Source organism: Labeo rohita, chromosome 6 (assembly GCF_022985175.1).
Source record: "Labeo rohita strain BAU-BD-2019 chromosome 6, IGBB_LRoh.1.0, whole genome shotgun sequence".
NCBI lineage: Eukaryota > Metazoa > Chordata > Actinopteri > Cypriniformes > Cyprinidae > Labeo > Labeo rohita.
Window position 1 is genome coordinate 25,563,547 of NC_066874.1, and position 15,233 is coordinate 25,578,779.

Here is a 15,233-nt window from a genome sequence, read left to right on the forward strand (position 1 = left end):
TCCAGTCTTCAGTGTCACATGATCCTTCAGAAATCATTTTAATATGCTGATTTGCTGTTTCTCCGCTGTTTTCAACATAATAATAAAAAAAAAAGTTTTTTTGAGCAGCAAATCATAATATTAGAATGATTTCTGAAGGTTCATGTGACTGGAGTAATGGTGCGAAAATTTCAGCTTTTAATTCACAGGAATAAATACAATTTTTATACGTATTCAAATAGAAAACAGTTACTTTAAACAAAAAATATTTAAAACTTGTATTGTCTTTGCTGTAATTTGGATCAAATAAATGCAGGCTTGGTGAGCAGAAGAAACTTCTTTAAAAAAACATTAAAATCTTAGTGTTCAAAAACGTTTGACTGGTAGTGTACGTATGTTTTTAATAGATTTTATTACTAAAGCAGGGTATAATAATGTGTGCAAATAATATCTTAAGGTAGTGAATCTCAATCATTTTGACTTCCAAGGCTTTGATTTTCTCTAAAACTGCTTTGAAACAATGTCTTTGGGAACAGTGATATACAATTAAATTGACTTATATTTTCAAGCAGAACAAATTATTAACATGTATATATTTTTATTTGTTTGTTCAATGCACTTCAATACATATTTAAATAGTCATTGATCCTTAACCAAATGTTTATTAGTAAATAAGAAATTCATAATTCATACAGCTTGTTTAGAATTTCATCATTACCATGACCCGTTTCCTGCATTGATTCTTGAGAAGTTCTGTAACACATCAGAGAGTAAATTCTAGATGGGAAATGCAGTTGTCCCTATGAATCTACTGCAGAATTTTGAAGTATTTAAACTTGACTTGTTAGTGCCACTGATGTATTCTGTATTGCACTTCAAACTCTAGCTAACAAATGTGTGTATATGTTAAAGTAATTCTGTAACTTGAGGTAGAGATCTGTTGTATATGCAAGCAGCCTAGAACTAAACCAAATCTACGTTCCAGTAATCTTGTGACGAGTCGAGTGCTGAGGTTCAGCTTCAAGGAAAGGAGTCCCAGAGTTTCTCACTTCTCAGAGCTGAATGGCCGGCAGCACTTCTCCACAGCGCGCGCTCACCCTGAGGTCAGTAAGATGATCAGCTCTTGTGGGTCCTATATTCACGATGGCTATTGGAAGCTTTCTTTCACTAGCAGCGAGGAGAAAGCGGTACCCCGAAAAAACCTGAAAAGAAAAATGAATGCCTTCACCTCTTTCCAAATGTCAAGGAGGAAAAATTCTTTGCATTATCTAGGCCAGGGATACTCATTAACTAGTTCAAACTCTAGTCAAACACACCTGAACCAACTACTCAAGATCTTTAGGTTTACTTGAAGATTACAAGAAGGTGCACTGGAATAGGATAGAAACTATTTGTGGGGATCAATGTTTGAAATATTACTGAAATACTATTGCTATAGTAAATACTATTGTAGTATTATAATGCATGGTAATATTATAAGTACAATATTTTTAATTAGCTTTTATTTATTTTTTTTTTTTCCATTTCCATTTAAATTATATTTTATAATGATTTTATTTCATTTTAGTTTAGAAAAAATGTTACAAGATGGCAAAATTGTGACATACACTACCAGTCAAAAGTTTTTGATTTTTAATGTTTTTTAAAGAAGGCTCTTGAATATATTATATACTTTCTGTTTGAATATATTTTAAAATGTAATATATTCCTGTAATTTCAAAGCTGAATTTTTAGCATCATTACTCCAGTCACATGATCCTTCAGAAATCATTATAATATTCTGATTTACTGCTCAAAAAACATTTATTAAGTTGAAAACTGCTGAGTAGAATTTTTTCAGGTTTCTTTGATAAATAGAAAGTTAAGAAGAACAGCATTTATCTGAAACAGAAATCTTTTGTAACATTATAAAATGTCTTTATCATCACTTTTGATCAATATAAAGCATCCTTGCTAAATAAAAGTATTAATTTCTACAATTTATTTTCCAAAAAATAAATAAAAAATAATTATACTGACTTCAAGCTTTTGAATTGTATTGTGTATACTGTTACAAAAGCTTTTTATTTCAGATAAATGCTGGTCTTTGGATCTTTCTATCCATGATGCTGAAAATTTAGCTTTGATCACAGGAATAAATTACATTTATATTCATATATATTCAAATAGACAGCAGTTATTTTAAATAGTAAAAATATTTCACAATATTACTGCTTTTGCTGTATTTTTAAACAAATAAATGCAGGCTGGGTGAGCAGAAGAGACTTCTTTAAAAAACATTAAAAATCTTACTGTTTAAAAACTAGTGTATAATTTAAGAATTGCATTTATATAATAATGGAAACAAGCGTCCATAAAAATGTTATTAGTTGATAAAAGTTTTTTTTTTGATTTCAGTTTATTTTAACATTTATTTTATTTCAAGTATCAACGTTCCTTTATGGTTCTAGTTTTAGTTAAGTATTATAACCATGGGGATTTTGATTCAAATCTTTCACCTAAAAACTCTAAAATAACATTACAGTTTTAAAGTATTTAGTATACAAGTTTTTCATCTTAACTCATTAGTGCCAATTCTGTATTTTTAATTACCATTTAAACTCTAGTAAACTAACCAAGACCATGTGAATATGTAAAATTCTATACATTGAAGCAGCGATCTGTTATACTATGTTTTTTACTTAAAAAACTGTAAATTCCTATATGTATGATACATAATTTCACCAGTAGATGGCAGCCATTGAGTAGGAATAAGTAACCCTGGTCTGGGTGAATAATAAATATTTTTTAAAGTGATATTGATGAAACATTACTCACCTGAAGAGAAGATCCAGCCACAAGCACAGCGTCAGACTCAGCCAGCTTGTTATGCACAAAGTTAACTGTAGTCCGGTTCACCACATCACCAAAGAATGTCACCTCAGGTTTAAGCACACCACCACAGGCATCACATGCAGGTACTATGAAGTTTAGCACCTGCTCGTCTTTCAGAAACACATCTCCATCTGGAGCCACAGCACCGGCAATTGCTGCCCAGCCAGGGTTAAGAGCCGCGAAACGCTTCTGAAGCTCGGCACGTGGAGTCAGCTGCCCGCAATCTAAACAAACAACCCTAAGATCAAGCAAAACACAAATTCACACAGAATTTATATTTTTTTCTTTTAGATTTTACAAATTCTTCAACCATATAATCCTGCCTTACCTATGTGTAGATCCATGAAGCTCAGTCAGTCTCTGTTGTCCTGCCTTTGAGTGTAATGCATCTACATTCTGAGTGACAAGCCAGTGTAGTTTTCCTTTTTCCTCCCAGTCCTGTAATGCGAAATGTGCTGGATTTGGCTGGTGTGATGAGAACTGGGGCCACCCCACATAGTTTCGTGCCCAGTATCGCTGCCTCGATTTCGCACTGCGCACAAACTCTGAATGTTGCATAGGCCGCCTGTCAGTCCGTGCATACAGTCCCACACCTTCTGATCTATAGTCTGGGATTCCAGATTCAGTGGAGAGTCCAGCGCCGCTTATTACAAACAGACGAGAAGCCTGGGACACAAAGGCCTGGAGTTGTTCCAAAGCACTGGAGTCAATGCAGCCACTTGCAGGAACAAATCGTTGTACACTAGCTTGTATTGTAGAGGCACATCTTCCCACTGCCACACGAGGAGGCAGGGATGTCCACGAAAACAGCATCTAACAAACAAAACAAACAAAACAACAACAGTTGGTCAACTATTTAATGACATGTACATCATATGGTCTGAAATATGGTCAACTAAAAACTAATAAAGTTGTTTAAGAAATTAAGCTGTTCAGTTAATTTGCTAGTGAATAAAATATACACTTCTCTAACAATGTCTCTAATAATAATGATAAAAACATTAATAAAAATAATAAATGTATAGAAATATTTTAAAATGTACTGACATTTTCCTAAGTGGTTTATTTTAAAAATCAACTACATGTAATGTAGTGTGTATATATATTAAGTGTGTGTACGTATACATACATACATTTTATATATATATATATATATATATATATATATACACACACACATACATGCTTCAGTTGTTTGAGCACAAAGAATAGTAATATCCGACTATGACATCAAATAAATGTCTTTAAGGTGTATTTGTAACATCATAACATTACTCTAGATACCTTTTTGCACAACATATTTAATGGTATTTGAGCATAAAGTTAATTATTACGTTAAAATAGTCAATAAAATAGCCATGTCAGTTGACGTTAATTCAGATTTGTGGCGTTTGTAGGCTTAATGTGACAACTAATTGTATAACTTAATTCAAATGTCAAGTAAGCTAGGACACTAATAAACACGTCATGGACATTATGCTTCGCGTGAATATATACTTTTAATATATATTTCAGATGTACAACCAATTTTATTTAATAACGTACCTGTATTTTTCAATCCTCGACACCAAAAGTCTTCTATTTCGTAAACATTACTACAGTAGCTTTAGCGGTCATCACAACAAGAACTTCCGTATTGTCGCACAGGTGCATTATGGTAAATGTAGTTTAAAGAACGTCCTCGCTTTTTGGCTCGTTTAAACATTTTCATCGGTGTTCTTTGATCTAACTAATAAACTCTACATTACTCACAGATATACAATATATTTTAAGAGATTATTTTATTGTATATCAGTAATGATACAAAATAAACCATATACATTATGACCCATGCTTCCTTTTTAACATTGTTAAAAATGTTTTCAGGGGTTTAGAATATGCTGCACACGTCTTGATTGCAGAACTGTAAGATACCTGTCAAAAAAAAAAGCAAAACAAAAATAAATCAATTGATTCATAATTAAAAACAATCCTTACTGTTCAATGCAGAAGTAAGCCTATGGCCCATATTATTCTATTAATGAGCAATTAGAAGTTCATTAGAAGAATAACAACATGCAGTACATGGTAAAACTGTTTGCACTACAAACCAGTGTGTTTGTAATTAAGATAACACATTAAAATAATATGGTAAAACACACCAATGTGCAATATCAAGCAGCAAAACGAGCTGTTTTGTACAGCTAAAAACAGCTGGATGCAAATTAGACCAGAAACCAGACCCATAATATTTACAAATGGCCACGCCCGCTCTTACAGGAAAAAATAAGGTATATAACGTCAATTAAAATATGAATAACCATTGAAATAAGAGACGCTTTACTTATCTATATGCTTTGTTTAACCAACCTCTTTTAAAAATTCAGTAATTGCATTTAAATGCAAACAAATAATTGGTATGCATATGTGACCCTGGACCACAAAATCAGTCATTGGCAGCACGGGTATATGTAGCAAAAGCCAAAAATACACAGTATGGTCAAAATTTTTGATTTTTGGCAAAAAATCATTAGGATTTTAAGTAAAGATCATGTTCAATAAAGATATTTCCTACTGTAAATATATCAAAACTTAATTTTTGATTAGTAATATGAATTGCTAAGAACTTCATTTGAACAACTTTAAAGGCGATTTTCTCAATATTTTGATTTTTTTGCACCCTCAGATTCCAGATATTCAAATAGTTTGTTGAATATGTATTCAAATATTGTCCTATCCTAACAAAAAATGACACTTATGACTGGTTTTGTGGTCCAGGGTCACATATAATAATGTTTTCCCTTTTATTCTCACTTGATTGTGTACAGTTAAAGATGCTCTCAGCCTGTGAATAAAACTCTTCTCCCAGTATGGTGCGGTAGTCTACGTGACTGGTGTGAACAAGGCACGTTGTAGCATCTTTAAAAAGCAGGTCGCTCTCTCCATACTCTTGAGACTTAAACAGATGAAACCCAGAATCTGGACCAGCTATTATGGTTTCCTATAACACAAAACACATCAGTATTCAGATTCTAAAAGATTTTCAAATCAATCAAATAATTATCATTTCAGCACAGACCTGTGACTTCATTAAGAGGTCATAAATGCGAGCTGTAAGAACTGGACGTGTCATAACAATATTTGGAGGGATTTCCCCTAAGTTACAGGTCTTCCACTCCGTCAGAGGAGCCCGGCTGCCATCTCCACAAAGCAACTCAAAATCCCAAGTGAGCCAACCCTCAGCCCAGCCACTGGAGTTTAAACCTGTCCATCAAACACATCACACATATTAAAAATGTGATTAATTTTGATGACATTTCCAAGAGTTTACATCTTACGTTCAATGTTGCTCTCCAGATTGTGGTGTTCCATAAAGGCTATGTCTCCGAAGCTCTTCCCACTGGGGTCTCCAACCAAGCACCTGAGGTAAAAGACATTTCAAAGCCTGCAAAGCTGCATGGTACATTAACAAGATATTTTTCCGTATACCATTTTATTTAAACTGTGCGGAATATCAATTCCTCACCTTAATGCACCCATATTCCCATAGTAACGTTCATTATGGTTGTCAGCACACCGTTTGGTGGCAGCTTCCTCAGTCCCACCCAAACACACCTTACAGAGATTGCCTTGACCTCCTGGCAAACAACCTTTCCAAAACACCTCAGCGTACACTGAAAACACAGTGAGTTACATTAAAGAAACAGGCCAACCCAAAATGAAAATTTGCTCGCTCTAAAGCCATCCAAGATGCTTTTTTTCTTCATCAGAACAGATTTGGAGAAATTGCTCTTGGCACTTGCTCTCCAATGGATCCTCTGCAGTGAATGGGAGGATCCATTGGAGAATGAGGGTCCAAACAGCTGACTAAATAATAATCAACAATCAAAACACTATTCTAGTCTATCAATTAATGTTTTGTGAAATGAAAAGATGTGTGTTTGTAAGAAACAAATCCATCATTAAGGCATTTTAACTGTCCATCAGCTGTTTTTCATTAGCTGCTTTTATCAGCTTATACTGACGGCACCCATTCACTGCAGGGGATATATTGGTGAGCAAGTCATGTAATGCTAATTTTCTCCAAATGTGTTTGAAGGAACAAACAAACTCCCACATCTTGGATGGCCTGAGGTTTTTTCCTTTAAATCAGTTGTTCCAAAACCTTTTATTCTTAAAACACCCTGTGAGATTTTAAGTTAATATTTCAATAATTTAACGGGACACTTGTAGGGTCCTATGAAATCTGTTTTATTTTTATCAAAATTAATTTTTTTCCGTTTTATTTTTCTGGATCAAATCTGTTTTTGATTTTAATTTTTCTAGACGCTGTTTTAATGGTTAAATAAAAAAAAAAAAAAAGAATCAAAAAGCATATCTAATTAATTGAAATCATGAAACTTACCCAGTTCAACAGCATTTTATTAAAAGTTCAACAAGTTACATTTTTAAGGCCTGATGAAATATGTTTTTTTTCCTCAAATTCAGTTGTATTTTTCTCAAATTCTGTGTTTTCCATTAATTTTCTGGATTTCATTTTAATGATTTCATTACATTTTATTAATCAAAAGCATCTCTAATTAAATGATTGTATTAAAAAAAAATATCATTTTATTTATTTATTTTAAGAAATACCATGTTGTGTGTTTACATTTTCCTGCTAAATAAATTCCGGTAAATATATATATTTTTTCTGGTAAATATTCCTTAATAAAGAATGTTTTAATAATATAATAATAATACATTTTATTTGTAGTAGTACTATAAATAAATTAAGTGATGTATATCTATCACATTTGCTTCAAATTAAACTTGAATGATTGCACGATTCACACATTTTTCGTATCATGGAAATTTCAGCACTCTACACTTGCATGTTCATGGTTCTTTAATGCTGGTTAACGGTCACATGACATGCAAGTAAACAAATAAATAATAAATAAAAATAAATAATAAATAAAATATTGAAACCCATTAAAGGTAGCTAAAATATTATATTCAAACTATTTGATAAAGTTACCAATAGAGAGGAACATGTAGTACCATTATTCGGCTGACATGTGGCGCTGCTGTTGTGCTCTGTGCTGAGCGTATGTCTCACAGGTAAAACCCAGCCAGCAGGGCTGTACATGTGACCGTGGCATGAGCGTCTGCTGCCCAGACCTCCAAAATATAAACTCCTACTTGTCCGACGTACAACTGCCACACCATATACAGGTGGAAATTCTGCAGAGATGAATATATTTTGTAAAGACGCAATAATAGAGATGCATCATTTATGTCATGTTCATTTTAGCTCTGTATTACCATCACTTTCAAAATGGCCTCCAACTCCTTCAGGATTCTCACATTTCTCTCCTAAATTTCAAAAGGATCAGCAAAGAAAAAACAAATCAAGGTGAGAACAACTTGAAGACATGAGTGAGAATGACATGGATGTTTTACATACCATAATATTCAGTTACAACAGGGACAAGGCCACATTTCCCAGCTATGAATGCGTGAGTGGCATCCAGAGACACAGCGTCCACCTCATCTCTCTGTGAAAATGAACAATTCACTCTGTTCAAGGCACCGATACAAAGAACAATCACCAGTGTTGGTATTAACTAAAACTAAAAATTGTTTTCATTAACTGAAAAAGATGAAATGAAGTAAAATATAATTATTAGATGAAAAACTTATAATGAAAAAGTACTAAAATTACTATAAATAAAACTGAAATAAAAAAAAAAACATGAAAGCAAACAGAATATAATAAAAATGACAACAGAACAATGAAATTACTAAAAATTATTTCAATTAGAATTAACGCTGCATAAATATTATATATATATATATATATATATATATATAAATAAATAAAAGCTAATTCAAAATATAAATAACTACTATAATAGTATATAAATAATACTAAAATTTATGGAAGCCAATTTCGGCCACTGAATGAAAAAATAAAATCTTACACTTCTGACTTTTTGACAATTTTGTGAGATATAAACTTGCAGTTGCCAGTTATAAAGTCAGACTTGCAAGATATAAACTCACAAATAAAGTCAGAATTGTGAGATATAAACTTGCAATTTAGACTTATTTTCTCACAATTTAAGTTTACAAGTTTGTATCTTGCAATTCTGACTTTTTCTCAGAATTGTGAGATAGAAACTTGCAATTGAGAGATACAAAGTCAGAATTTCGAGATATAAACTCACAATTTTAACTGTTTTTAGAGTTGCTTGATATAAACTCGCAATTTTGACTTATTTTCTCACAAATGCGAGTTTGTATCTCACAAATCTGACTTTTTTCCTCAGAATTGTGAGATATAAATTCGCAATTGCGAGATACAAAATCAGCATTTTGTGATACAAACTCACAATTCTGACTAATTTTTTAGAAGTGCATTTTTAGAATTAATTGTGAGTTATAAAGTCAGAACTGTGAGATATAAACTCGCAAACTCACAAATGGGAGTTTGTATTTCGCAATTCTGACTTTTTCTCATTTGAGCTGTAAAGTCCGATTTTAAGGGGGAAAAAGACTGAAATGTTCTCAGAATTGCAAGTTTATTTCTCACAGTTTTAAATTTAATAACTCACAATTGTGTGTTATAAAGTCAGAATTGCGAGATATAAACTTGTAATTCTGAGAAAAGTCACAATTGTGAGATATAAACTTGCAGTTCTGAGAAAAAAGTTCTATCTCGGAATTCTGACTTTTTAATTCTCAGAATTGTGATTCTATATATACTTGATATATACTTGCAACTGCAAAAAAGTCAGAATTGTGAGATAAAAAGTCGCAATTACCTTTTTTATTCAGTGGCAGAAACAAGTTTCATATGCATTTGAAAATAAAATAAAACAAAACAAAACAAAATAAAAAATAAAATAAAGTAAAATATGTATGTTGCAGGTGTTTGTTTAAGCATATATCACAAGTGCTGAAAATGTGTCTTACTGGACCTTGATCTTCTCAATGCAGTCACTCATAGATGAGGCTTTCACACACACCAAAGGATCTGATTTTATGCTAAGAGCCCACTGCTCGCATTTCTTCTGTTCTGCATGACTTATACAGCACCACCTCACCACACTATCCTCCAGTGAGCTGCCTAATCACACACACATACACAAATTAAAATCTAAGCTCATCATTCCCAAGATTATTATGTACAGAGGTGAAGCTAAGTTTTACCTTCATGTCCAAGGCCCTTGAGCAAGGCCACATAGTCCAGTCCCAGAACCTGGCTCATATCCATGTCTTCCATCAGAACTGATAACTTCTCAGTTACATCTCTGAACATAAGGTCACTCCCACCGTAGGATGCTGATTCAAACAGCTGGAAGCGCTGGCGCTCCCTTCCCCTCCAACCAAAGGACATCTTCAAAAATCAACAACATTATTAAGGAACATCTGCAGGAGCTCGAGGTCTACTTGAACCAGACAGACAGTATTTTCATGTGCTATAAGACTTTGGGCTTGTGTAAGGTTTAACGTTTAATGAATGAATAATACATTAGGTAGTATTTATGATTTACACTTTTCATCTTTTTGCTCTTTGCCCAGAAAATAAATAAATTAAAAAGACTGGTTTGGCATTAAAGTTTTACAGCTCTCATGTGCCAGTTTTGGGCTCCAACAAAAAACATACCTGGGCAGCAACTAAGAACTTCCGAGCAATTTTGCGAATATTCATTCGTGTGACCACACCTCCTCCAGGGCCTCGTCCAAGATTACACTTTCTAAAACTGCTGAGGGGAGCATGATTTCCATCAGCACACAACAGTCTGAACTCATCTTTCTCACTTTCTGTTGAGGAAAGAAACTATAAGCTGGGACCAAACAGAAATGTGGACGTACGGGAAAAGCTGTTTATCTCAAATAGGATTTAATCACTACTAGTATATCCAGAGAAGCATAAATGTTTATGTTAGAGTAAATTATTGTGTTAACCATCTATGCTGTCCAGAACTGTGTGATCCACAAAGGCAACATCTCCTGCCCGTGACTGTAAACATCTACAAGAAAAAAAATGGATACTGTAAGATCCTCAAGGTAACTTGACAGTGACTTATTGATTCATGTTTAAATAGGATTGTTTTAACCTGAGTGCTCCTTGGTTGTGGTAGAACGGTTCACTGTGAGACGTTTCACAATTGAAATTTTTCTGACGAATGTATGACCTTTGACCCTGGCACAAGGAACAAAGGCTGGCTGCTATTGTAGATGCTCCAGGCACACAGCTGGCATTGAAGAAAGTACTAACCGCTGACAAAATAGTCAAAATATGAGCACTGGGAATTTGGGACACAGTCATATATATTTTTGAAAACTTTGTTTGTTTGGTTTGGGAGAACATGACCTAATACTTGTTATGTTATGATCCATACTACCAAGCGACTGGAAAAAAGAAATCTGGGAAACTGCTTTAAACTGATTTCATTTCATCAAAATTTTCTAGACTGATCCTTTAGAGACTGTTGTATAGAGTGTTGTTTTAATATTATTTATATACTAATATAGCATTTATTAACATTTTGAAATACCTTTTATGTTTAATAGTTTTAATTTTAGTTTAAAGGAATAGTTAATTTAAACTTGTTGAAAATTTACTCTAAATTGTACAATCCACAAGTATATGCGCTGTTGTCTATGCAGAGTCAGAAACCTCTTGGATTTTATAAAAAATATCTTAATTTGTTGTCCGATGCTGAATGAATGTCTTTTGGGTTTGGAAAAAATAAGTGTGAGTAATTAACGACAGAATTTTTATTTTTAGGTAAACTAACCCTTTAAAATTCATGTATTTTTTAAGTTTAATAGTTTGAGTTTTACTGTCACCGGTTATAAAGTCGAAGTCAAAAGTTTACAGACACCTTGCAGAATCTGGAAAGTGTTAATTTTTTTTACCAAAATAAGAGGGACCATACAAACGCGTGTTATTTTTTATTTAGTACTCACCTGAATAAGATATCTCACATAAAAGATGTTTACATATAGTCCACAAGAGAAAATAATAGTTACATTTATAAAAAAAAAAAAAAATGGCCCCATTGAAAAGTTTACACACTCTTGATTCTTAATGCCAACAATGACTGTATGATTTTGAGAACCATCTTTTCACAATAAGGATAACCGAGGGACTCATATGCAACTATTACAGAAGGTTCAAACACTCACTGATGCTTCAAAAGGAAACACGATGCATTAAGTGGGGTGTAAACTTTTGAACAGAATGAAGATTCATGTACATTTTTCTTATTCTGATTAAATATCATATTATTTTTTATTTAGCACTGCTCTTCAGAAGCTACAGAAGATACTTACATGTTTCCCAGAAGACAAAACAAGTTAAATTGATCTGACCCTGATCTTCAAATTCAAAAGTTTTCACCCCCAGTTCTTAACACATTGTGTATCCTTCTGAAACATCAGTGAGCGTTTTAAGCTTCTGTAATAGTTGCAAATGAGTCCCGCAGTTGTCCTCAGTGTGAAAACACAGATCTCAAAATCATAGTCATTGTTGGAAAGGGTTCAAATACACTGAAATGCAGAAAAAACAAAGAATTTGTGGGACCTGAAGGATTTTTCTGAAGAATAGCAGGCAGTTTAACTGTTCAGGACAAATAAGGAACTCAAGAACAACTATCATTAAACAAAAAACACACCTGTGGATCATTCAGGTAACAACACAGTATTAAGAATCAAGTGTATGTAAACTTTTGAACTGGGTATTTTTTATAAATTCAACTATTATTTTCTCTTGTGGACTATGTGTAAACGTATTATGTGATATATCTTATTCAGGTCAGTACTAAAAAAAAACAAAAAAACATGCATTTTGTTTGATCCCTCTTATTTTGGTAAAATAATTCACATTTTGCAGATTATGCAAACTTTTGACTTCAACTGTATATAATTTTTTCAACCGTTTATAATGTAGATAATATAATCTTACCCTGACTGAGGGGCTCATCCTCTGCCCAGGGCAGGAGGTTTCGAGAAAGTAGATGTCCCAAAGGGAGACTCCAACCTGCAGTCCAGCGAGCTCCACTATGACAACTTCTACTTCCCTTTAAAGAGCGCATATCTACTGTACTGTTTTTCCTCACCACAGCAACTGCAAGAATACAGCCACCTGGGAGATGAAGGGATAGACAAAGTGAAAAAGGAATATATTTACATGTTACTGCTTGCAAAGTGTGAGGCATATGACCTACAAGACAGCACAGAACTGAAACCACATTAGGTTTTTGCATGATACCATCTCTGTAGATCTCCTTTGCGACTGCTGTGAGTCCAAAATGTTTCACTGCAGAGTACACCTCTCCAGCATCCAGAGTCACAAGGTCAGCTTTATTATCCTGACAAGAGATGACAGCAGAACGTAAACCATCTACTTTTATGTTCCCAGGGGTTGATTTGTATTCAAACAGATTTCAGCTTGCGCAATATCACGTGTAACCCACCCGTATCTTACTAATGCAGTCAGCAGTGCCATAAGCTCTCACACATGAGAGACGGCCGAATGCCGTGACGGCTGCAGGTGAAAGGACAGCGACCAGAGCTTTGGCCAGCTCGGCACACTTCTTCTGCTCTGGTTCTGACACTGTACACCAGCGCATCTTCTTACCTGAGCACAGATATACAGGTATACACTTCACAAATCAAATATATGTACACTACCAGTCAAAAGATTTTGATTTTAATGTTTTTTTTAAAGAATTCTCCTCTGTTCACAGAGTCTGCATTTATTTGATCCAAAATATAGCAAAAGCAGTAATATTGTGAAATATTTTTGCCATTTGAAATAACTGCTTTCCAATTGAATATATTTTTAAATGTAATTTATTATTTATGTTTTGTGATCAAAGCTACATTTTTAGCATCATTACTCCAGTTTTCAGTGTCACATGATCCTTCAGAAATCATTATAATCATAAATCATTCTGCTGATTTGCTGTTCAGATTTTATTATTATTAATCAATATTCAAAAGCTTGGAGTCTGCATAATTTTTTTGTTGTTGCTGGGGGGCAGGGGGAAAATAAATTATATAAATGAATACTTTTATTTAGCAAGGACACTTTAAATTGATCTGAAGTTATGATAGACATTTATAACGTTACAAAAAATTTCTATTTCAGATAAATGCTGTTCTTCTGAACTTCAAAGAAACCTGTAAATTTCTACTCAGCTGTTTTCAACATAAATAATAATAAATGTTTTTTTAAGCAGCAAATAAGAATATTAGAATGATTTCTGAAGGTTCATGTGACTGGAGAAATGATGCTAAAAATTTAGCTTTGAAATCACAGGAATAAATGACATTTTAAAATATATTCAAATACAATTTTACCGTTTTTGCTGTACTCTGGATCAAATACATGCAGGCTTGGTGAGCAGAAGAGAATTTCTGTTAAAAAAAACATTAAAAGTCTTACTGTTCAAAAACTTAAAGTAGTGTAGCTGTCATTACTTAGGCATACTATTGAATTACACGTCATAAATATCACCAAAAATCTACAGAATTTAATAATTTAAAAAAACATATAGACCCCTCTTTTACAATTTTTCGCACGATCATTTTAAAAGCAGGCCAGTTTGACAATATGGTCCCTAATCATTTTGCACCGTAAATAACAAATAAAATTGTATATGGGTGCAACACTGCATCCATTGCTAATAAAAAAAATTCTGACTGAGGTCCAGTAATTTTTTCTTCACCGAACGATTATGTTTATCTCCTAATAATTCTAAGATACGTTCATGAACATATTACTAAAAAAATGTCAAATTGCTAAGAATGATAAAATGCATTTAAAGAACAGGCTACAACTAAAAAAGCAAGCGTTAATCATTTGCAGCTTTTGTTAATTTTAGCAAACGCACTTACCCAAGCTTGTGATGGAGCACAGCAATAAGATGACAATTGCGCTCACTCGCTTCATCGCAGTACTAAAATCCGTTTTTGGAAAATTGTCTACATCAAGTCCTGCAGAGACTTTTCATTGGAACAGGTATATCGCCTACTGGAGATCTCACTGTCTAGGTTTGCGTCTGTCAGAAAAAACCTGTACTGGACAAGCGGGTGTTTTCAAAGCGAATAGTTCTTATAATAAATGCGCGCATATGGAAAATATTACACTGGAACTCTTATGTCACGTGGACCATTCTAGTCCAGGCATCCTTCATTGCTTGGCGTTGTATGGCATTTCCAGAAAGCGCGTTTTGTTCGGAATTGTGTCGTCTAAAATGCTACTGGACTTACTCAACATCATGTGAACGTCCAAATGACGATTCCAAATTTTGTTTCCAACATTCCAACGTCACACGCAGCCAACAAAATTTTAACTCGAGTACTCATTTTTTTTAGGATGTTAAGATAAATAAGCAATT

At 33.5% G+C, this 15,233-nt stretch overlaps 2 protein-coding genes across 2 annotated transcripts; both read right to left on the minus strand.

Annotated features, from left to right (window-relative positions):
* Window positions 1–552: 552 nt before the first annotated feature.
* sirt4 (sirtuin 4) lies at window positions 553–4,534 on the minus strand. The gene is made up of 4 exons (XM_051113429.1): window positions 4,399–4,534; window positions 3,182–3,666; window positions 2,797–3,091; window positions 553–1,181 (listed from the first exon to the last, which is right to left on the minus strand). Exons 2-4 carry the CDS (start codon window positions 3,664–3,666, stop codon window positions 1,032–1,034), a joined length of 930 nt encoding a protein of 309 aa, XP_050969386.1. The 5' UTR covers window positions 4,399–4,534; the 3' UTR covers window positions 553–1,031.
* A 102-nt stretch (window positions 4,535–4,636) lies between these two features.
* On the minus strand, window positions 4,637–15,104 carry sxph (saxiphilin). Its single transcript, XM_051113428.1, has 17 exons — window positions 14,731–15,104; window positions 13,305–13,468; window positions 13,100–13,199; window positions 12,794–12,973; window positions 10,941–11,103; window positions 10,789–10,853; window positions 10,487–10,644; window positions 10,030–10,216; window positions 9,798–9,946; window positions 8,282–8,372; window positions 8,140–8,190; window positions 7,876–8,058; window positions 6,359–6,506; window positions 6,171–6,253; window positions 5,912–6,096; window positions 5,647–5,833; window positions 4,637–4,767 (listed from the first exon to the last, which is right to left on the minus strand). Exons 1-17 carry the CDS (start codon window positions 14,783–14,785, stop codon window positions 4,724–4,726), a joined length of 2,193 nt encoding a protein of 730 aa, XP_050969385.1. The 5' UTR covers window positions 14,786–15,104; the 3' UTR covers window positions 4,637–4,723.
* Between the last annotated feature and the right edge of the window lie 129 nt (window positions 15,105–15,233).

Coding starts and splice junctions, on each gene's coding strand:
- sirt4 (XM_051113429.1), bottom strand. CDS start 3,666: ATGCTGTTTTCGTGGACATCCCTGCCTCCTCGTGTGGCAGTGGGAAGA. Junction 3,092..3,181: donor CTTCATGGATCTACACATAG/GTAAGGCAGGAT, acceptor GCTTGATCTTAG/GGTTGTTTGTTTAGATTGCG. Junction 1,182..2,796: donor TGGCTGGATCTTCTCTTCAG/GTGAGTAATGTT, acceptor TTTTCTTTTCAG/GTTTTTTCGGGGTACCGCTT.
- sxph (XM_051113428.1), bottom strand. CDS start 14,785: ATGAAGCGAGTGAGCGCAATTGTCATCTTATTGCTGTGCTCCATCACA. Junction 13,200..13,304: donor ACTGCATTAGTAAGATACGG/GTGGGTTACACG, acceptor ATCTCTTGTCAG/GATAATAAAGCTGACCTTGT. Junction 8,191..8,281: donor TGTTGTAACTGAATATTATG/GTATGTAAAACA, acceptor TTTGAAATTTAG/GAGAGAAATGTGAGAATCCT.